The sequence below is a fragment of the Porites lutea genome, chromosome 2, assembly GCF_958299795.1.
Source record: "Porites lutea chromosome 2, jaPorLute2.1, whole genome shotgun sequence".
Taxonomy (NCBI): Eukaryota; Metazoa; Cnidaria; class Anthozoa; order Scleractinia; family Poritidae; genus Porites; species Porites lutea.
The window spans coordinates 55,865,624-55,889,024 of NC_133202.1; the positions used below are offsets into that span (position 1 = coordinate 55,865,624).

Genomic DNA, 23,401 nt, shown 5'->3' on the forward strand with positions numbered 1-23,401 from the left:
CGGGGACACTACCAAATTAGGCTTTTGTACATTATGCTAGCATTTTTTCGAGCATTTTAGTGAGGCAAAAGCATTGAGCATTATTCGAGCATTTTAGTGGCATTTTACCGGAAAGTTAATTTTTTGCGAGAAAATAAAATAGAAATTAACTTTTTTCAGGAGCCCATGGCCATGGGCTGCTGTTTATTTAATGAAAATGAAGACTAAAACTCAAAATTCACGAAAAAACCTAATACAGCTGAGTGGAGAGTGAGGACAAGTCAGCGGTTTTACCTTTCAAGACTCAAGAGTAAATTAATTAAAAAAAACGTTTGTATAATAGCTCATATACCATAACGGCTAAGCCAATCAAAATGCTAGAATTGCATTATCCAATGATTCAGTTTTTAATAATGAGCATTATCCGAGCATTTTAGCGACATTTTTGGGGGAGACCGAGCTTTTTAGTGGGAAAAATGGAGCATTAAGGTGGAGCATTTTAGTGGGAAAACAAAAGCATAATGTACAAAAGCCTATACCAAATACGCCCAGGCGTCAGGGTAGTCGTCCTTTAGGCAAAAGCTTAGCCTGAGTATCAGGCGTTTCTGGGGAAAAGGGGAAAGATGGAAGCCTCCTCCCCCTCCCCCATCTAAAATCTCCTCTCCCCTAGCCCCTTAGGAAGGCCTGATACTCAGGCTAGCAAAAGCTCAAAAAATAAAAGCCAAAAATAGCAATAATAACAACATCCGGATAGCGTCACATCAGGTAGGTACGCCCAAAACGAGACAACGACCAAAGCCTCTCCAAACGAAAGGATGTCACAAAAGCCTTTGTTTGAGGCAGGATAAGGAGCAAAAAATATTGTTTTTGTTACACATGGCGTCTTCATCACCAATGACGTAATGATTATGCTCATCAAGGAAGCGCCAGAACGAGGTACTAATTCAGGCCGCCATATTGATGATCTGAAAGATTCATTGCGCAAAAACAACATTACAGATTTTAGAGTGTTCCGAAGCCAAGATGAGCTTCCTATTGTAAGTTGTGCCCTTCCTTTGATCATTCTTAAAGGGTTAAGCTACATTTTAACAGATACTACTTAATTTATTTCATAGCAGCGGCGGTTCGAGCACCGACTACCGAGTTGACGGAAAGTAGTATGCTCAAGTCAAAGTGTAATTTTCCTTTATTTTTCTTTCTCTTTCAGCGGTGGCCGTTCTACGAAGACTTTCAAACCCAAGAAGAACATTCCAGAAGGAACACATCAGTATGATTTGATGAAACAAGCGGCTGCAACTCTTGGTAGTGGTAACTTACGATTGGCGGTCATGCTCCCCGAGGGAGAAGATTTGAACGAATGGGTCGCTGTAAATAGTAAGTTTGAACGCCGTCATTCCTCTGTAAAGCAAATCTTCTTGTTGTTCCTGTTTTTATAAGGACATTAGTTACAACAGGGAAATTTTGTGAACGACCAATACCACTGGAGTACTCGTTCAACAGAATTTGTTGATATGGTCACTTAAGCTTACTTTAAACTTCTTTAAGCTTAAATGAGAGAGGGTGATAAGTATACTTTCATTTTACAGGTCATCACGTAGAACTCGAGCAATTATCCTTCATTAAGTCTGACTTTGTGAGGGTATCGAGGTCTGCATTGACTAATTTTTATTTCATTTAATTTTTTTTTTTTTCACGAACGTTCTATCAACTTTAGACAGAACATATGGAGTTGACCTTGACACTGTTTTGTTCTTCTTTTCAGCTGTGGACTTCTTTAATCAAATCAACATGTTGTACGGTACAATAACAGAGTTCTGCTCAGCAGAGTCATGTCCTGTCATGTCTGCCGGCCCAAAGTAAGTAAACCTTCTATAAGGTTAGAGTGAATGGGTTCTACCGTGCTGTTCTGAGTTGTACTGTGCCCTAATTAAACATTGTAGGAATAATTTTATGGCTTCAAAGTACTCTGGTTCCTCACAAATATACCTTTTAATTAGTGATCCCTTCCAAAACTAGCAGTTTCCATTGGAAAGTGAAGTGCTGGCAGTAAAGCTTATTACATTTGACATAGTTTGAATAAGTTTTTACCTAGCAGTAGCCGTTGGCTAGAAAGTGCGGGCGAAACCGCTTCATATGTGGGTGAATTTCTTTCACTGCAGGTCATGAAAACTGGATTGAACAACGCGGTAAACAATAGTCACATAATTATTTAATTCAACGATTTTATTTGCAGTTGCTTAGATACAATTAGCCTGCGAATGGTAGGGAGCATGAAAAGATGCTTGTTTTTTATTCACTGGCAAAGATACATTGAAACAGTATTAAATGCGTGACACAAGTAACGCGGGTATGCAGTCACGCACAAAGTCTTTTTACTCAATCAAATATTCAATCCGTGTTAAATGACTAAAGGCCGTTGACATGCGATACAAAATAATGAAACAGCTTAAATTACCACCGGAGTTCAAAGTGGATTAAAGTTTTCGGATGACAGGCAATGTAACATGCTTGAAAATGTATAAAAATATAAAACCCTGGAAAACCATGCACTGTAGTGAAACCTGAATAAACTTTATAGTTTACATCGATTTCTAGACTTGAAAACTTGTCCCGCACTAAGCTGAGATCAGGCTCTACTTTTCTTTTCCTGGGTAAATAGATTCCAGGGCGGGAAGGGGAATTGAAAAGTCGCCCATTTAGTAGAGTACTTGTGTACCTGAATTACGTGTGCTTCCGAATCGAATGTGTAATAATGATTGTTGCATCACTAACATGTGCATTCACTTGATTACTGTGAAATCAGATGGACCTTGAACTCAACACCAGGACCCACAGTGCCACATACCATTCATACCATGCATATGTGACCCTCTTTGGGAAAACGGACACTAACGCTTTTCCGTTTAAACGGGGAAACCGTTTACTATTCGTTTAAATCCGTTTAATAGGTTCATGCAAGCGTTTAAACGGTTTGCTTATCCGTTTAAAAAAAGTTGCATCCGTTTAATGCTTTAACGAAAACGTTTAAACGGTTTGCTTATCCGTTTAAAAAAAATTGTATCCGTTTCATGCATTCGTGAAAACGTTTAAACAGTTTCCTCATCCGTTTAACGCTCTAGGGAAAACGTTTAAACGGTTTGCTTATCCGTTTAAGCATGGTCGCTCGATACTCGCCGATACGTTCTTTCCTCGGCGGGAACGCGAAGACTGAACTTGAATGTGGTACGCTTTTATTGTCTGGCCCCGGCAGTCAAGGAAAATGAAAACTTGATGTATTGTATTAATCTTGGGGGGGGGGGGGGCATTAATGTAAGGTCTTAACGAAGAGAAGCTTGTAAAACAATAGTTTAGGCAAAGAAAAGTTTTCCATGTGAAATAAGCAATTCTCACCACTAAAAAGGATCAGATTACACGAAGCGATAACGAAAGCGCGATAGAATAGTCGCTTCTGTTGGAAAATCTGATGTTGGGGAAAAAATCTAACTAGCAAATGGAAAAGTAAGAATAAAAAAGAATTACAAAAAAGAGAACGACAAAGGAAAAGAAAACAACGCTATTTTTTTCGAAACCTGCCGAGTTTATAATAAAGTGAAAACAAAATACCGACATGCCGTACATGTCGTACATTGCATGTCCTTGTAAACATTTCATGCAGCGCAGCGAATCATTCTAAAATTCATTCGGGAAACAAAAAGCCTCGGGAAATAGACCTTGTCACGGTTTTCGATGCCATCTTAACGAGTAGGTAAATGCGTGAGAAATTACAGTGTTTGTATGAGAATCTAATGTCGAATAATTTCCGTAAAACGGCTGTTCTGAAAAAAATATCTATTGTAAATTAAAGCTACAAAGCAAAGGATTGTCCTAAGAAATTTGGGGTTCTATCTGTGCTTAAATTTCTCCAGAGGCTTGCTTTAGATTTTCCATATATTTGTCTGAAATTTTCCCGGGACTTTCTTACAGACAAATGTATAGAAAATTGTAAAAAGTAGTTCTAGGTCTTCTACTGCGTGTAACGCCCTCAAATTTTTTCAGGAGAATCCTTAGGAGTGAAGCCTTAGTTTACAATAGATATTTTTTTCAGAACAGCCGTTCTATGGAAATTATTCGACATTAGATTCTCATACAAACACTGTAATTTCTCACGCGTTTGCCTACCTGTCAAGATGGCGTCGAAAACCATGACAAGGTCTATTTCAGAGCAGGTTTAAATGATTAAACTGCACAAATATTTTTTCACAAATATTTTACCGAACCTACACTAATTTTGTAGTTGTAAGAGAAACGATCATTTTTTATATGTCCCCCTAGGCCTAAATGTTACCAATCGCTTCCTCTGCAAGCTGTTTTATAATTTCAAAAAAGTATGCCTCATGACACTTCAAATTAACTTTTATATAGCAGGTTCGTAAAGCCACAGGAGTCTGAGTACTGACTCTTCTCCGAACATTTATACTTGTGATAGCACCTTAGTTTCGAGAAAATAATCCTTTCAACAGGAAGGGACCAAGAAACTATCAAATGTTGCAAAAAAGGAATTCATTCATATGAAAAATACGCATAATTTGCTTGTTGGCACTCTATCGATAGTTATACCTAGTCTTATTTCCAGCGTGTTGCATTATTTGACCCCGATGCGTTTAGGCTTGTGACAAGGTTCATTGCGTATGCAAATTTTTTTCGTGGAACTTCACAACAAAAGATGAAACATGTGAAGTTCATTTTCAAGAAGGAGATTATGAATTAAACCTGGAGTGTTTATTCGCGATATAACAGCTACGGTTTCATAACAGTATTATAAAGAGTTAGTTACACCTATGGTACGCATGTTTCGGAAATATTTTTGAGATATCATCGTTATGAAAAAAAAAAAAAAAAGAAATGACCAAAACAAGCGAAACCCCCGAAACGATTTCTCTTGATTTGCTCTTCGTTTTGATTTTGGTTTTGGTCATTTTGGTGCTTTCGCTCGTTTCGTTTGGTTGTTTCGGGTTTTAGCTGAGAGCAAACGAGAAGCGAACAAATGAATAAAGTTCATCAGATACGGCTTTTCAGACGGTATTCCGGTTCATTTTACCAAGATACTTCAAGTTATTATGCTCCATGTTTACTATCCGTTTAGCGTTCTATAAGTAACTGTTTTTCCTGGAACGATCTTGCCGACTCATCCGTTTTCAAACGTTTCCAGCTGTCCGTTTGTGGACTTAGGTCAACCGTTTAACGGTTTAAGCTATCCGTTTTGGGATTTTGGTCAACCGTTTAACGTTTCGAGCTAACCGTTTATATTTTTGGTCAACCATTTAACGCTTCAAGCTATCCGTTTTTGGACTTTGGGCAACCGTTTAAATTTTTTGCTATCCGTTTAACCCATTCGCTCCTGGAGATTTTGCCGAAAAACGCGTTTTGAAGCTAGTCGAGTGGTTTTCTGGTCACTGTCGTGCTATAAAGAGCTAAACCTTACCAGAAACCGGTTTACAGGTCGTACACTTCGCGGCCTTCTGATCCAGATGCAAAATATCAGCTTGCGAAGTTCGGGCATGCGCAGAAAGCAAAATTTCGAGATAGTTTTTGGGTTTAAAAGTGACACAGCAGTCTTGACTTTTACTTTTCGCTTTCTCTCCTCCCTTCTTTTTTCGCATTTCTTGCCTCATTTTTTTTTTTCTTTTGCTGGGCATTTAGTAGGCTTCATTTTGGTGCAAAGAGTTTTTGGGAAAGCTTTTAGGATCTTAGGATTAGGTGAAAGGAAAGGTAGGTGAGCAATGTAACAAGATTTTCATGGAGATTTTCAGGTCAATGTCACGTGGTTTTTTGCTTCTTTCTCCGGTGTCCTTGACTGAATCGTGCTCATTCTGGTATGGTTTGAAAGATCTCTTCACTCTACACAAGTTAGCAAAGAAAGTTGTCCTCGACCGTTAAAACTGATGACGTCACAAGGGGTAGAAAGGACCTGGATCCGCACGGGCGATTACGGGCGGTTCAGGGGTGAATGGGTTAAAGAGCTATGGAAACCATTTAAACGCTTGAGTTAACCGTTTACTATCCGTTTAGAACCGTTTTTCTTGACCGTTTAACGGAAAAGCGTTAGTGTCCGTTTTCCCAAAGAGGGTCACATATTAGTCGGTACAACACAGGAATGTGAACAGATCAAGAAAAAAATCTTGCTATACAGTTAGAAGAATGCGGCTGACCAAGAATAGGTGGCGGGCTCCTTTTGTCGCCCGCAATGAGTTGTGGGTTATTTCAAATATAAAATTTTGATTATTTGACAAAACAGAGTCAAACTGTTGGAAACGCAACTGTGCGTGTAACGCAACACGACACGTAGGTTATCAATGAAATGTGAACTTTGAACCAAGATAACTCTTACATTGCTCTTGGTGTATTCACTGATTTAAAAACAATTTTGTTCTATCGTGTATTAAACGTTTACTACCATAAGGGAGAACAAACCTTGCCACATTTTTCAGAAAAGCTCTTAACAACTTCAGCAATCTATCTTTTAAATAAATACAACAAAGCCTGAATGTGCAATTAAGCCAGAACATCAGCTCTCTGTAAAGTTCCAGGAATTGCTTCAAATATTCTGAGAACCATACAGGGCTCGAAATTAACAGTGGCAAACTTGCAAAATGCAAGTGATTTTGATAATCTGCGAGTGAGAAAAATATCATTTGCGAGTTAGAATCATCCATTTCTCTTAAACAAAAGGAAAAAATTTGCTAGTGGAAAAAAAAATCTTCCCAGCAAAACTTTGCAAGTGCACTAAAAAGTTAACTTCGAGCCCTGCCATGTCACTTTAAGGTATCATCAACCCTTAAGCACCCTTCTCGCATCGATCGGCACTACCGTGTTTGCTTTTTATAAATACCCCCATAGACTGTACGTTTTCTGAAAGCTTAATAGTTCCAGATTATTGCTTGTTCTTTTGAAAAAGTCAAAACATTAACGCCATTCAGAAATGATAAGCTTTTTGAGGAAGTGGGTGTCCCTGTAAATTTAAGTCCAGGCTAACCAAAAATATATGGAAGAGGCCAATTAAAATCACGTTCGCTTCTTAACACATTTGGCTACAAAACCATGTCTCAGATTTTTGTCAAGTGCGTTTGTTCTTTTTTTATGAGCAGTTGAAGTTAGGGATAGCAAATCATTAGCGCTACCTGTGAAACAATACTCTAACTCGCATTGAGTTGGTGGCATATTTCGTGTGACAAGATTATAACAGATTATAAGAACAAAGCTGTCAATGTTGATGCATACCAGAAAAGGGACAACAATAGTGATACCGCAGGAAAAGGTTGCAAACAAAACCCGACAACAGAGAAACAATTTATTTCAAAGGCACTGCTCTGTTCGATCCTTTCTGTTGTCCAGAAAGTATTGTTATTTATTTGCGACAGGCAGTTTTTATTTTCGCAACGGACAAGGCAAGTTGAGCCAAGCCCACTTTTGCTCGATATATTTTCTAAAAGTTCGACACTTCCCTTGCAAAATTGACAACATACTGCTTCCTGGAGTTTTTCTTGAAGCTTCTCTCCTGCTACAGTAGACTTCCGAAAAAGTCCTTCATCCAATTTTTATATGACATGGGACCTCTGATTGCGACTTCTTTCCTCACTTGGTGGCTTTGCGGCCTAAAAAGCTTGCTCCACTTGCTAAAAAACTCATGACACTTGATTCCGCGGTAGTTTCAATGGGTTTTTCAGAAGCTTTGTCATCTTGTCACCTTTTTTCTTGATTGTAGTAGGAGCCCTTGTTGCTCTCCGCTAATTTCGAAGCCCTCTCCTTGCAAAACGATTTTGTTGTCTTTTGTCTTGGAGTCGAGGACAAAAACAGACATTGAAGCACTTTTTTTCCTTTTTTGGAGGCATTCACCTCCAAAATCCAGGGAAAAACAGAAAATAAATTTTTTTGTCTCCTCTCAGTTCAATAGCCTCCAAACTTGAGACTTGATTCTCAGACTCGACCAGTGACTAGACAGATTGCATTGAAAGACTATCATTTTGAAGCTGAAGAGTTGCATTAATAGTATTTAAAGAATGCACTGGTCCCCTTAAAGTAAGTCTGAAGATATTTCTGGTTTGTCCAGCTAGAGTGGTACTCCAGTTGGACATATGTCCGTTTGCAGCTGGCTCTGGTGTCTCTGTCCCTTGTTGAATTTTTTTTGCTGGATCTTGTAAGTTCTTTCCCTTTTTGTACTTAAGTGGCTGGCTTTTAGTAGAGCTCTTCAGCTATTCATGACATTACCATTACATTACCATGAAAATTTAACACCATGAAGTGCAGCTCAGATCTCATTGGCATGTTACTGGCTATAGTAAACTTACAGAGGGGAACATTAGGGGGTACCCAATACTGTAAGAAAAACTGTCGAATACTGAAATACTGTGTAGAAAATCAACAAAATAGGGTTAACTCATTTATGATCGGTAACTTAAAAAGCATGTGTGCACCAGAAATCAACCCCAGCCAATGTGAGAAAATGTGAGAAGACCTCAAATTTATTGGTGTACAGGTTGGAAAGTCCGATCGTTGGATGCATCAACAATGCCATAAACTGTCAGAAATTGTGTGATCATTCACTGTGTTGACTAAAGGCTGAAAATATAAACCTTTATTGACTGATATAGCTTACTGTGAAATTGTGTTGCATATTGCATTGACCTGTTTTAGACAAGTGAGTGCAAATTAAATTCTTTCATTGAATACTGTTAGCCACAAGGATGAAAAACTCTCTGCCACAGGGCTAGGTGTTACCTCAATACTGCACATAAAAATTTAATTTACCAAAATACCACTTGAAAAAAAGCTCAATACCACAATACTGTAAACCCCAATGTCCCCATCCTTACAAAATGGAATGGTAGAGGACAGAAAATGGCAAAACCTTGTGTGACAAGTGTGACTATGTTTATGTTTGTCAAAAATTTCAACAGATTTTTTCTTCAAAAGAACAGAACACGGTAATGTGAAGTGAATATTGTGACAAAACATGCAAGTGACACACAAACTTTTTGCCATCCTCTTTTTGCTGCTCTGTAGTGTAAGCTCACTAAAAGCAATTGTAGAAAAATGGAAATGGAAGTTGCTTACAGGTGTTGATTTTGTTTTCCCACCTATACTTGCCTCTTTTGCCTTACGTTTGACTTTATCTCCCACTTCATATTGTGATATTCAGTAATGTCACCTTACAGTATAATCTACACAATTTTTGTCTTAGACTGGTTTTACTCAACCTATAAAATAGGTAGTAGGATACTATGCACTATTATGCACGAATTCCATCATCTTTTGTTTACTTCTCGCTATTTTGCACTCATTGTTAGTATCTTTTTCACAGTTTTAGTAAAATCACTCCAATGGAAGTGGTCTGTTAAAAAAAGGTTCTTGAATTTTAGTTTTATGTTATTAAGAGTCAGCTGACATTCATTTTTTTTCTGTTAGGTATGAATACCATTGGGCAGATGGGACAACAATCAAGAAGCCTATAAAATGTTCTGCACCAAAATACATTGATTATCTAATGACATGGGTCCAAGATCAACTGGATGATGAAACTCTTTTCCCATCAAAAATAGGTGAGCTTTGCTGATGTATTTCTGGGTAGTTTTGCAGTAAATAAGAGAAAAAAAAGCATGCCTGGAGTTTGGCCTCATCCCACCACAGGGTGAAAATAATTTTCTGTTAGGATAATTTGATAGTTTTTTATGGCAGTTTTTATGGCCAAGTGCATATAAAAATCAAAATCGATAAAAATCTTCAGCAATCAAGTGATTTTTATCAATTGTTAACCGGAAACAATGAAAATCTATTGTCGGAAATCTTTATATCGACTGACACATCAATTTAGTTTATCGTTTTTCACTGATTTCTGTTATCAATCAATAAAAATCACTTGATTTCTACCGATTTTTATTGATGTGATTACCTATGCCTGGACACCTTGCATTGTCAATACTGTCAAAACTCTAAAATTAATGAGATGTACATGTCTTTCTCTTTTGAATATTTCAGGTGTTCCATTTCCAAAGAATTTCCTGTCTATTGCCAAGACAATCCTCAAACGACTGTTTAGAGTGTATGCCCACATATACCATCAACATTTCCTGCATATAGTTGGCCTTGGAGAGGAAGCACACCTCAACACATCTTTCAAACATTTCATGTTTTTTGTTCAAGAGTTTAGCTTAGTTGACAAAAGGGAGCTTGCTCCTCTTCAGGAACTTATAGAAAAGCTCACAAACAAGGATAAAGTATAACTCTGCCTTCCTTGTGGAACAGTAAGCAATGTTAGATTTTATTACAAGTACAAGAGATTATTTCAGCCCCTTTTTTCCCTTTGACCATGACAAAGGGACTTGGGGATAAGGGTGAAAAGTGCTAAGGCACACGAACTTGCTTTGAAAACTCATGGTCATCCTCAATCTCGCACTCGTAGTTCAATCGAAAGGCGGCTACTATTATCCACACAGTCTGGTGTCAGCATGCCTCTATTTACAGGGATGGTATGCACACTGCTAAAAATGGTTTAGTTGTTGAGGTCTTTTGCAAAGAAGCTCGGCTTTACTCTGATAAAGCGTTAAGTAACCAAGTCATATTTACTAAGAGCAGGCTATTTTTATGTAGAGTACTTATTATTGGGGAGGCTTGGGGGGAGGGGGATGAAGTGTTTTCTAGATAGGGGTATGTATAATCTGCCCATGTTTTATTGGCAGAAGCCAAATTCACAGATTCGTGTATAATATTTTTGCTGCAAAAGAAATCCTTAAATCATTTTGTGCATTTGAATAGTTAGGGCTGGTGAATGGTAAAATCCAAGATCCTGCAAAACCTTGTACACACAATTTGTTGTAAATACAGGATTTTGAGACACTCATTTGAGACCAGATGAAAGGTTTCTGAGACCCAAAATATTCTAGATTCCATTTGCCAGCCCTACTAGTTGCTTGGTAAATTTTTGACTTAGCAAAAATTAATATTGACAAGGTGTTCATGCTGCAATTTGGGGAAAAATGCTTTCACTGACTAAGAAAGGGGCTTGATGCATCAAACAACAAACCCTTAAATAATTCTTCCCTTCTAGTTACTTGCCTTCAACACCAGCAGTTATTAAGGGCAACAAAATAGTGTGATTAATATTAATGTTAGTATTGCTTTATTCTTAACGACACTTCAATTTTTTTCCTAATGCTGGGATCTGGTTGAATGTTGGTATTTTTGATTCATAGGCTTTTGCAACCTCTTAGATCTCTCATGCATGTTTATTTAATTAATAATTTGTTATCCCAATAAATGGAAGTTTTCTCCGCACCTAAAAGATACCACTTTTCTTTGGTGCAATGTGAATGTCCAAGTTAACTCCTAGACCATCAGTTTTATCTTTATTTTCCATGTATTTTATTTTAAAAAATAAAGAAAGTTATTCACAAAATTGTTAGGCAAACCAAACATAACACATAACTGAGAAAAGAAGATCCAAATTGCTACTAAAAAATAGTTGACATGAAACAATAAAAAATTATAGTGTAACATTTATTAATTCATTGATCCATCAACAGTGTTATTTTGCAGAAGTAACAAAAAAGAAAAAGAAGTAAAAATTAGGGGTCTTTTTTACCTAGGGAAGTGGTCAGAATAATTAATATTGCACCTACAATGTAGATAGGACTCTTTGCAGCTTGGTTTCTTTTTGTACCTCCCTTTTATCGTAAAAAGATGCTATCTCATTTCAATAGCTCCCCCTCCCCCCCACAACACACACCCTGTTTATCACTAAGGGATCAAAAGTGTAAGATTAAAATGTCTTTGTGCAGTTTGCCTGAAAATGTAAGTTTCATTTACACAGAAGATTAATTCTTATCTCTAAAGCCTGGTTCACATGTGCAACACAAGTGCAAAAGTAAAAGCCGTTCACATGTGCAACACAAATGCAAGGAAGGCAAGATATGCAGGGGCAGTCAAGGACAGTCAAACGTTTTCCAAGATGGCGGAGCTTTGGCCTCAGTTAAGTCTATCTTTTGTGGCTGTCGTATAGATTGCATAAGAGAGTGCACAAGGGAGAAAAAAATTACTTAGTATTTAATGCAACAGAACATGACACTTATACTGTAACAGTTTGAAATCCATTTCTGTATTAAATCTGTGTGTATTTGCTGTTTATATTTTCTATCGTAAAAGGTGGTTTTTTGGTTTTGTTTTTTTTGCCACATCTTTTCAGGCAAGAGTTTTCTTCAATTTATCTGCACAATGTTTATCATAAAGCACCGAATGTTTTCGTGCACACTCTTTGTCAGTTTCTCATCTAAAATGGAATATGCAATCTTGCTTTCAACTTCACTGGGCCATGGTGTCATGAAACCCATGGAACTTGTTTTTTCATCCTTGCATTTGCATTGCCTTGGCTCACACAGCAAATGCAAGTGCAAATGCAAGCCATGACAGTGTGTTCACACTTGCATTTGCATTTGCATTTGAATGTGTTGATGTTGCTCATGCATGTATTGTCTTGCTCTTGCATTTGTGTGTGAACCAGGCTTAATTTTTGAGCTATAATAAATAAATTTTTTATCCATCAAGCTCATAAGTGTCTTGTATAGACTTTCTCCCCTAGTCCAGGTGGGTCCTCATTGAGGTCACTTTTTTTGACCACTTCTCTAATTTATATGTAATAGCTACAACAGAATAGAAATTTTATTATAGAGTGCTACTGTTAATACTATGAAACAGTTCCTATTTCCATTGTTTGCTGTTGATAGAAATAATATTTGATCTATTTTGTAAATAGTGTTACATATGTAGCTTTGTGTTCATGTTCCTACACACTTCCTCACATTATAATTGCATTTTATCAGACTAATAAAACAAGAGCAGCTATTTCACTTTTTAACTTCATTGTTTTTATAATAACTTTGCTTGGTTTTGCATTTATATTTTCCTTTTCATCATTTCCACTGCTATAAACATGTACATTAAGTGTTAATTAAAATGTTGTTTCCCTCAGGCATTATCTTTGCTGGAATGTAAGTAATAGATCTCAGACTTGCCTCTACCTCATTCATCATTATCTTATCGAGCACTGTTTGAATCACTTCTCAGTTGTGTGTAATGCATGTTTTCGCTCTTACAATCAATACATCTTAAGCTTTGCAAAAGAGGAGCCAAAAGCAAAAGAAAATGTCACTGCAAAGTTATGGTAATTAATACCTTTTTATGTTTAAGTTTTGGTGATTTTGAAGAAAACTGCCTTACATACCCACCCAACCCCCATTCTTCCCCCCCCCCCTCCCTAAAAAGGGAAAAACAGCCAAGAGGTCAATGATAGGTTACCAACAGTTGGCCAACTGGCGTCTTTTTAACAGCAGTCACTGAAGATAACTTTGGGTACACTGACAGTCCTTCACATTCACTCAAGTGTGTAGAGGACTACATTGCTGAAGACTATGATATTATTAAATGGGTAATACTAATGTTTGTGTGTACATACTAAGCTGTCTTATGAGGCACTCTTATTGAATTTTTTACTATAAAATAACTCTAGTTTTTGACACTAAAATATTAATAATAAAATTAATATTAATAACCAAAAGTAATTAAGTAATGTAAAATGGTTAAAGTTTGGGTCAGAAAATTATTTGATTTCCACTGACCTTTCCACTGTTTAATAGTTTTACATTTTGAGTGTCCTAAAGTTTTGATATACAGGGCAAACAATTCTAACAAATAATACTGCATAGTTTTTAACGAACAGATAATTTAAAATCAATTAACACGTTATTTTGTGTAATATTTTAATTCTCAAAAGCTCTCAGAAATAAAACGTGAATTTTAACAAGTGTAATCATGTAATCATGTTTGTTGAAGACACTATTGATAGTCAGCTGCATTTGACGTGCAATGACAGTAACTGAACGATTTAGTCTTAGCAATACAGAACAAAAGTCGGTTCAAAAAAATTACTTAATTCTACTTATTTGGCACCCTAAAGCACTAAAAAATAGCTAGTGAGAGTAAAATATTATTTTGGGGATGGGCGATTTTATTATGAGGAAACTGTGACCACTATTTTTGTGTATAAATAATTAGGGAAAAAATACCTTGAGAGTTGGTGCCAATTGGGGGCGGGTGCTTAATGTTCACTATTTTCAGCTAGTAGAACGGTTTTTTTGAAGCAAGAAATAATAACAAAAGATGTACCAAAGCAAAATTTTGACTGATCACCAAAAGTTTCTTTACAATTATGATAAAAAAACTCAGATCGTGGGAAAGTCTCCTAGTATGTATGTAGTATGAAGTAAGTTTTTATTGCACCCCTTGACGGAGGTGGGGGAATGGGTGCTTTTCCTACCTACAAGGTGCACTAGAATTTGCAAGACAAACGATAGACGAAACCCTTCATACACATGATGAACAATACCTTTCATGACAAGATTGTTTTAATATTATAAAAATGTAAAAATTGTGTTCAATTCACAAAAAAGCCCGTAATAGAGAGCATAACTTTGCCTTTTCTGTTTGACCTTAATACATTTTCCCAATTCAATAAAAATAACCGAACACCAAATCAGTCGCTGTGAAAAACTTAGAGCAGAAACAAGGCTTGGAGGTGAAATCAGCAAGATTGTGGATGGCACAGGTGAAGGCACTCAAAAGGAAGGAAAAATCATGCGCACACCAACAACGAAACTTAACCCTCTAAGTTTTTAAAAGCCAGATTTTCAGTTTCTAGTTGTAAAGCAGGTCTCAAAATAATTTTCGCGGACATGATGACCAGCCAAAGAAATTTTTCGCTTGGTCAAGTCCCGTTTCTGACCAGTCAAATTATTGGAAAAAAAGTTCACTAATTCTTGTGTAATTTTTTAATTGTGAATGTGACTGCACTTTTAAACAAGACAAAAACTACGAATTAGCAAAAGGCCACTTTATACCACGATGCATACTTTTAAATATCTATTTAAGCAATAGACCACACTTTCTATGGGTTTACCGGCGTGATAACCCACTTGGGATGTTGGGAGAACACGAGAAAAGCTTGTAAATCACGAGCCGAAGGCGAGTGATTTACAAGCTTTTCGAGTGTTCTCCTAACATCCCAAGTGGGTTATCACGCCGGTAAACCCATAGAAAGTGTGGTCTATTGCTTAATTATAAAATAACTTTTAATAAAATGGAGTCTTTTAGGTAAAAAATATGATTTTAGTACCGTGATCAAGTCATGTCTTCTCTCTAAAGTCATCATAAGCCAATCACGACTCACAATTTAATAGCGCTAAACTTTCTCAAAACTCAGTTCAGTCAAACAACAAACAGCAGCACTTCAAAACACGAGTTTTTGCACTCATTACATGATAACTTATGAAAGCTGTTTTACAGGAAAAGTCAACACATATTCATGCGAACGTACAATGAAAGAATACGTTCATGGTTTGTTTACTACAGAAGTAGAAATTGATTGAACATCAGACTGTACGCAGCTGTATTTTGTTGAGTCGATCCGTAAGAATTTCGTGCTTACAGAGGAAACTGGCAGCTATTGTAATGGAGGACTTCATTCACTTTTTACAAGCCGCAGTGGTTTAAGATCTGTTTCCTGGACTTTATTATGATCAAGAAATGCTGCGGTAACGACGTGGCTGCATTTGCGAAGTTGTCGCATGTAACTTTATATGCACGTACAGCGACCGATGGAAATATGTCAGTGGTGGAGAAAGGTTTCTCCATTAACTATGCTTTGCCGTAGCCACATATTGGCGTTTATTGGCGATTTGTGAAGTCAGGTGGTGAGGTAGGTCATGGCATCGATATCATCGAATAATTTGTGCAAATGTTGGAAAAAACTAGCCCGAAACTCTGACATCTTTCATCATCGTTGGCAGCTTGTTTACAACCTCCAGCGGCCGATTTTGTACCATACCTTGATCAGAGATCTCTTTTTGAAACAATTTCTTTGATTAAGGAATTTAATTTTGAAATAAAATAAATCAAGAATGCTAAAACTATCCGTTTTGTTGCTGGTTGGCACGTGGTTAAGTTTTCCTAGAGACTTTCTACACCAGAAATTCACACAGTTGTTGTCTTTCTCTGCGATTTGGCATCGTCGTGAAATGTAAACTGCTTTCCAGCTTTGTACTTTATAACTTCTGAAGCTATGGCAGTAGCGAATTGTAATGCTCAGTTATAAAATATGGAAACCAACTATTTTAATATTAAGAAGGACTGGGTAAGTAACTTGTTATGTTTTTTTTCGCCTTTCTAAAATCGTTGTTTGCAGATCAATAGCCGGTTTTGTTTATGGCTCTTGGTCCGGATGCCCTTTTCTATGGGTTTACCGGTATAATAAACCATAGGTTTTTGACCAATCAGATCACGCGTACTATCTCAGTTATTTTATAACAGTTGTTAATCCATCCCTTCTTGCTTCTTGGGGCCATTCTCAGGAGATGTATCTCAATAAAATTTTAATTCTTCAAAAAAGAGCCCTCCATTATTTTGCCTACTGACGCAAGCATGCAAATATTAATCCTTTTTTTGCCTATGCAATTTTTTTTCCAACTTAATGAACAATATCAATAATAATAACGCTTCTCTAAATATCTTGAAATTATTTCAAAAAAACCTCCAGCATACATACAATAAGCGAACATCCACCTAACAGAATTTATATGCACATAAGCACTAGGGATTTACCCAAGAAGAATATAGATATGTTAGTGAAAGAAAATGACTATAGAGAAACATAACCATCTTACAAAAAATTGGACTGGCTAAATATTCAGTAATAATAAAGTCTTTCAAAGTTCCGACTGATTTTGATCTCAAACTTCTTTAGTTATCGATTCCTTGTTAACTCTGTGTTTACATGCTGAATCCCAATACAATATTTTGTTTCAGTGGCCTCTCCAGTATGTTCTCTCAATAACTGGCACTCTGCAGTTTTGGTTTTTTTCTCAGCAGTTCTACAAGGTTAATGGCGTTCTGTTCCAGTATTGCTGTATTAAGAGAGTAATGCATTGTGTGTCAAATCTGGTTATCACCCGATATTACATAATGCTAGTGGTGAATAAATACTGTATATTTAAGGGCCAAGTTTGAGATTCTTTATTTTTCTGGAAGTCAACATCTGTATCTCCTTCGTAGAAATTAAGAACCTGATCCAGAGCCTTTGCCAATAATTACCCCAAAATACAATCTTTTTTTTTACCAGACTTTAAAAAACATAACCTCTTACATGCGGGTTCTTACAATATCTAAAATAACAAGACAAGACTCGAGTTCCAAACAACTCCATGACTGTTCTTTAATGCAGCTTCATTACTGGGTAAAATATTTTTTTAAAAAACATTCAGATGATTTTTAGGACCAAACAAAACAAAAAGTAAAACAAACAACAAAAACCAAAGCAAAAGTCTAGAGAAACAAGAGAATGCAAAAGAAATATTGCAATGCATTTAAACACAGCAACGTTTCTTTACCTGCATTCATAGGCTCAGGAGGCCTAAGGAAATTCTATGATTACTACCTAGATTAAAGAGTGTGAAAGAAATATTGCAATGCTTTAAGACACAGCAACGTTTCTTAACTACACTCATAGGCTCAGGAGGCCTAAGGAAATGACATGACCAACACCTTAAAAAAAGAATGTGAAAGAAATATTGCAATGCTTTAAAACACAGCAACGTTTCTTCAACTACATTCATAGGCTCAGGAGGCCTAAGGAAATAACACGACCAACACCTTAGTAAAAGAATGTGAAAGAAATATTGCAACGCTTTAAAACACAGCAACGTTTCTTCAACTACATTCATAGGCTCAGGAGGCCTAAGAAATAAATAACAATATAATTTAATATTCTGCAATACAGATTGATGTTCTCCTGCTTTTTCACTTCTAAAATCCCTTCCATTCTTTTGCTTACTAGATGAGCTTGCATTTTTACAGCAGTGTGAACGACTCTTGCAAATACATTCAATCCTCTTTACAGATTGAGAAAACAAAAATAGAGTTCATAAATGTGTTGAAACTATATTATTCAAAAATTCAGTTATATTTTTTCAAGTCCGTATTTCTTTCAAATGTTTGTTGCGAAGGAATCATTTTATGTATGAATCATTCTTGTCTACTCCAGGTGGTTATACCTTCCTTCACCGTTCCAAGGGTCAGAAATACAAGTGTTTCAATGGGAGAGCTTATTTAATAAACAAGCTTCTTGGGGACTTCCCATGTGAAGCCAGGCTTGAAATGACCATAAACGCATGTATCTTGGTAGACTGGTTTTTTCAAGTCCAGTTCCCTAAAAAAATGAGAGATACCAATGAATTAAAAATCCAGAAATGCTATTTAAGTGGCCAACCCTAATGTCATCCACGTCCTATGCCACTCAGTCTCCAAGGTGTTTGTATTATAGAGGGAGACATTAAGACCAACAGAGGCTTGAGTGTCTAGAAGAGAGCTAGTTGTCTGCAAGAAGTGGGGTGGGATTATCACTACCAAAACATGCCTCACACAACAATAATATTAATTATTATTATCGTTATCATTATTATTGTTGTACGAGGTATTACAGCCATGAAATGTTTGTTTTTGTACACATTTGCTTCAACAAAATTGATTAACTTTAAATCTCACTCCCTCAGCCACTAAACTTGATTATTTTTTAACCTCCCAGTGCATATAAACTCAAATGAAGATACCATTCATGGGCTTAAATGAATCGTAACTTAAGTAATTAATAGAAAAATGAATGCTTACTTTACAATCATGCCAGGGCGAAGATCAAAGTTATCTTTAACAATCTTCAAGAGCTCATCTTCACTCTTTTTGCTAGTTCCATAAGAAAACACTGTGATTGACAAGGGTTCAGCAATTCCAATAGCGTAGGAGACTTGGACAAGAGCACGACGGCACAAACCTGCTGCTACAAGAGACTTGGCAATCCACCGAGCAGCATATGCACCAGATCGGTCGACCTGCAAAAACATAAAAGAAACTTAATGCTGAGCTTAAAAAGCAAAGCAACAACAAAAACAAACAAACAGTGGTTGAGGGGTGGCATTCATCTTAGAATATGAAGCTCCTCAATATTTACTTACAGTTGAAGATTTAATTTAAACAACATACTTTTAACTTCCATAATACCATGATCCTATCCTATACGCCATGTCTTTGTAAGTTATCCAACCGCTAGTTTTTTAATTTTGTTAGATTGTCAGTATTAATTGAACCTTGACCGTAAGGGGTGATAAACCAATTACAGTTATCCTATGGCGGTACTAAAACCAACCTTTGAGAAATCCTTTCCAGAGAAGGCACCTCCACCATGAGCACCCCATCCGCCATAGGTATCAACAATGATCTTCCTTCCAGTCAGACCAGCATCTCCTTGGGGACCTCCGATCACAAAGGCACCGGAAGGTTGAAGATGGTAGATTGTATCATCATCAAGGTACTTGGCAGGGACAACAGTCTGTAAAATTTGCAAGACACATGAAACAAATCATTACTCAGGTCATCTAGCATCACTACTTCTTAAACATTTGCTCAACTCTTATTTAATTTTTTTAAAAAGTTTTTTGCCATTGTTGAAACATTGTAAAATGAAAGACTACATTTAAACACATGATAGATGTTTGTAATGGAAAAGAACCTAGTTTATTTCCTTCATACACTTTGTTCAATAGTTATGGCAATGAATTACTGATTTTGGCAGGTCATATACCGTTAAGTTCTGAAAGTAATGACCCCTTGAAAGAAGTGATCAAATGTCACAGGTGTTGGCAAATCCTGAAAGTAGAGACCTCAAGACTTATTTACCCTTACACAAAAAATAACAGACGTGGTAGATACCCTGAACAACTGCCACACCGATCTGAGGTTTATTAATAATGATTATTCAAAATTCCTATTCACAACTTTTAAAGTACACGATATACAAAACCTTTCTTCAAATACTATTCCTTTCACATTTTTTTTTGCGATTATATTTTCTGAAGTGCCCATGTGGAGTACATATTTTAGCCATCCAAAAGTAATGATTCCCCCCCAAAACATGATAGCAGAAGGGTGCTAAACTGAAAGTAACGAAACTTTACTGTAACTGATAGAAAAAAGCATTCCTGCCATGACTTAAGAAGAGGTGAAAAATATTATTACCTTGATGACTTTCTCATACAGTTGTTTCCTCATTTGATCCAAGGTGATATTGGGCTCATGCTGAACAGAAATAACAATGGTGTGAACTCTGATGGGAACAGCAGCTCCATTCTCAGACTTATACTCCACCGTAACTTGGGTCTTTGAGTCAGGTCGCACCCATGACATTGTTCCATTGCGCCTATTCTCTGCGAGTTTCTTGTTGAGATTATGAGCTAACACAACCGTAAGGGGCATAAGCTCTTCAGTTTCATCAGTGGCATAACCAAACATAAGTCCCTGGTCACCAGCCCCTATGTCTTCTTCATTTCTTCCAGTGTGAACTCCCATGGCAATGTCAGGACTCTGCTGTTCAAGGGCAACTAACACATTGCAGGTCTTGTAGTCAAACCCTGAACAAACACAACACTATCAATGTTTCTACTTCTAAAATATAGACAGAAATTCACCCTAAGAAAATAACCTTTTATGAGATGTAACTTACATTTGTAAATATATGTATATACTAGTTATTGCTGAACTATTGTTTGACAATTTAATTCACTAGGACCATTTTGATATCCTTAAAATATCTTTCAAAGTAAATGATCAGGCCAATATTTTGTAAGAGAAGGATAGCCACAGTTCTTAGCATTTGTTGTTAATTATTCAAAGTTAAGAAAAATTTATGCAAAATGCATTTCAGAAATTACATCACATCTAATTCTGAAGGTCAAGGGGTCAAAAAAGCAGGACCTACTCGTGTTGCTTCTTCATAAATCAATGGCATGCCTACCTTTGTTAGAGTCATCATAACCAATCTTCTTTATGGTATCACGGATAACAGTCTGGTAGTCAACTACGGCTTTAGATGTGATTTCACCACAAACAAGAATCATGCCTGTCTTGGAAACGGTTTCTACAAAATAAAATGTTGTCAAATTAGTATACGAAATTTAATCAAACTTGAATAGCTAGTTTGTTCTTGTTGATCTCTCGACTTCTCGCATATTAAATCAAGATCTCCTTTTTCTGAGAAGTTAGATGTAATAAAATTATTTAAAAGGTGGTGCCAGAGTTTTTCTTCAAATTCGTTTTTTAAAGGCATGAAACAACATCTTACGTGCTGCATTGGTAGACTTTAAAGCCACGCTTTAAAATACTTAGCGAAAAAATCAGTTTCTTCACATGATGTGTTTTCTATTTATTTCTGTCGACTAGACTGACAGGATTCCTTTTCCAGTTGATAGAAACCGGTCTTAAAAAATAGAGAAATTTGTGGGAACAAGCTTAGGGTATTTGTGTTCCATTGAGTTTATAACAGTTGGAACAAGATATATTATTCAAAAAAGTTTAATTTGCAGACTGCGAATAACATTGTTTTAATGTAAGCGGACAGTATTTTAAGGCAGAAACAACAATGGTCAGAACGTGACATACGAAACGTGGGCCTTGTTTACTATTGATGCGTATAACCGGTTTGGCGGCATCAAAACACGACCACTTCGGGACAAAACAAGGATAATACCGCTTTACGAGGAAAAATAGATCGCTCGTTCATGCGACAAGTTTTTGCTAGGCTTAAGAAACACACAAAAAACGGCGCAGAACAGTTAAAACGAGAAAACCAAACACCCTATTACCCTATTGTCACATGAATATTAAACATGGCATTACGCAATTTCACACGATCCCGGGAAATTACGCTCATGGTCTGTCCTCAACGACCGCGGAGCAGTGCTATACCAAGAACTCTCAAAAAATGACGTACATCAACAATAAAAATTTGTCCCAAACCTGCCAGAAAATAGGATCATAAAACTTTAAAAATACAGAGAATAAATTTTTCGCCGCCAATTTAAAGCCTTTTGTCATGGCAGAAAACTCGACGTCGACAACAAACTATCCAAGCACTCTTCAAGTACACCGATACGGAATTCGGTAGCGCATTTTAATGTTGCTGGAGTGACAAGTTTTATATCGGCAAAGGGACACCCTCAACTTTATTTTTTCTTTTTCTGTGACCCGTTAAATAGTTATGGAACACTTAAATTGAGTTTTCAACTTAGACGAGTCACAACAACGCCTTTACTTCATAAGCATGCATCGAGCGAAACCTCCAATTTAAAGCCCTTACCGCACGCAACTTTAGCATCGGGATCTTGCTTAAGATGGGCGTCCAGAATAGCGTCAGAGACCTGATCGCAAATTTTATCTGTGAATAACAGACAACAACAGTTAGTAAGGCATTTGAGTCGGACGGAAATCACCAAACAGTGCAATTCTGTACAATTCCCAACGTGGCGCGATAAATCAATTAAAAATTCAAGCACCACAATGAAATTTACCTGGATGTCCCTCACCAACGGACTCGGAAGTGAAAAGGAAAGTATTATTTTGTGTGTCAGGGTTGTTCATTTTGAATCTTTTGGCTGAAGGACCACTAAGTTCTTCGCTAAAGTCTACGTCGTAAAAACTGTGACTCATATCCGTTCCGAGCGCTTTCTTGTAGCGATGCCCTTAGTAGCCACTCAGCTCGGACAACACTGGAACTAGCTGTTTCATTGGACAAATTTACTCTGATGAAAGATCCTTTCCACCTTTGGTCACTCGTGCACGTGCAAGCGACGCAACATGACAATAAGAATTTACACCTGGGAACACTGTTCCAAGATTAAAAACTCTTTACCCATGTTTTAAAGAGTCCTTTTTACTTTTTACTTCATTTTTTCCATAAACAAACAAAAAATTATTGAACAATTTGGTCTGATAAAGCCTTTGACGTGGGGTTGAACGATTTATTTAGGAAATTTTAACGTAATTTTAATTGCGAAATCAACATTGCACCGAACGATTGCGTTACCCTTCTAGTAAATTTACTGAATAAAAAATAACTTCACTTGCGTAATTTCCCAGTCGGCTCGTACCCCAAAATCTCTACCTTTGTTCACGTTGGTATTGCGCGATTTTTCGCTTTATGAGCCCGAAGAGGTCTAAAACGGTAAAGAACAATTTTCTGGGATTATGAAGGATACGGTTTAGGTTCACATGATTTAAATTCACCTCACTTTAATATAGAAAGGTCAGGAAACAAATACTGTTGAGTTCAAAATAGGATTGTGCTGGGGTTTTGCAAAGTGTAAGCAAAAGAAAGAATAAATTGACGCTGTTAAACTGCGTGCCGAACTTAGTTTTGGACAGCCTACAACAGACCTTTTTCAGCTACCCCTATAAAACTTTGAACATCCCAGTCGAAATGCGGTGCCAAAAACTACGGTAGATCAGGGATTAGGCTCAGGCA

General features: G+C 36.9%; 2 protein-coding genes across 3 annotated transcripts; one reads left to right on the plus strand and one right to left on the minus strand.

Moving 5' to 3' along the window:
* The first annotated feature begins 854 nt into the window (after positions 1–854).
* On the plus strand, positions 855–12,862 carry LOC140929114 (MOB kinase activator 1B). Of its 2 annotated transcripts, XM_073378979.1 has the most exons (6): positions 855–1,016; positions 1,187–1,353; positions 1,742–1,835; positions 9,421–9,554; positions 9,991–10,256; positions 11,845–12,862. In XM_073378979.1, exons 1-5 carry the CDS (start codon positions 1,003–1,005, stop codon positions 10,233–10,235), a joined length of 654 nt encoding a protein of 217 aa, XP_073235080.1. In that variant the 5' UTR covers positions 855–1,002; the 3' UTR covers positions 10,236–10,256; positions 11,845–12,862. The 2 variants fall into 2 exon arrangements, with proteins under 2 accessions (XP_073235080.1, XP_073235079.1); XM_073378978.1 differs by having other exon boundaries at positions 9,991–12,862.
* Positions 12,863–17,244: 4,382 nt separating this feature from the next.
* LOC140929117 (S-adenosylmethionine synthase-like) lies at positions 17,245–22,608 on the minus strand. The gene is made up of 7 exons (XM_073378981.1): positions 22,449–22,608; positions 22,238–22,315; positions 20,897–21,019; positions 20,122–20,513; positions 19,253–19,435; positions 18,721–18,938; positions 17,245–18,262 (listed from the first exon to the last, which is right to left on the minus strand). The coding sequence occupies exons 1-7, from the start codon at positions 22,585–22,587 to the stop codon at positions 18,163–18,165; spliced, it is 1,233 nt and encodes a 410-aa protein (XP_073235082.1). The 5' UTR covers positions 22,588–22,608; the 3' UTR covers positions 17,245–18,162.
* Between the last annotated feature and the right edge of the window lie 793 nt (positions 22,609–23,401).

Coding starts and splice junctions, on each gene's coding strand:
- LOC140929114 (XM_073378978.1), top strand. Junction 1,836..9,420: donor GTCATGTCTGCCGGCCCAAA/GTAAGTAAACCT, acceptor TTTTTCTGTTAG/GTATGAATACCATTGGGCAG. Junction 9,555..9,990: donor TCTTTTCCCATCAAAAATAG/GTGAGCTTTGCT, acceptor TGAATATTTCAG/GTGTTCCATTTCCAAAGAAT.
- LOC140929117 (XM_073378981.1), bottom strand. CDS start 22,587: ATGAGTCACAGTTTTTACGACGTAGACTTTAGCGAAGAACTTAGTGGT. Junction 20,514..20,896: donor TTATGATGACTCTAACAAAG/GTAGGCATGCCA, acceptor GTGTTTGTTCAG/GGTTTGACTACAAGACCTGC. Junction 18,263..18,720: donor CGCCCTGGCATGATTGTAAA/GTAAGCATTCAT, acceptor TCATTTTTTTAG/GGAACTGGACTTGAAAAAAC.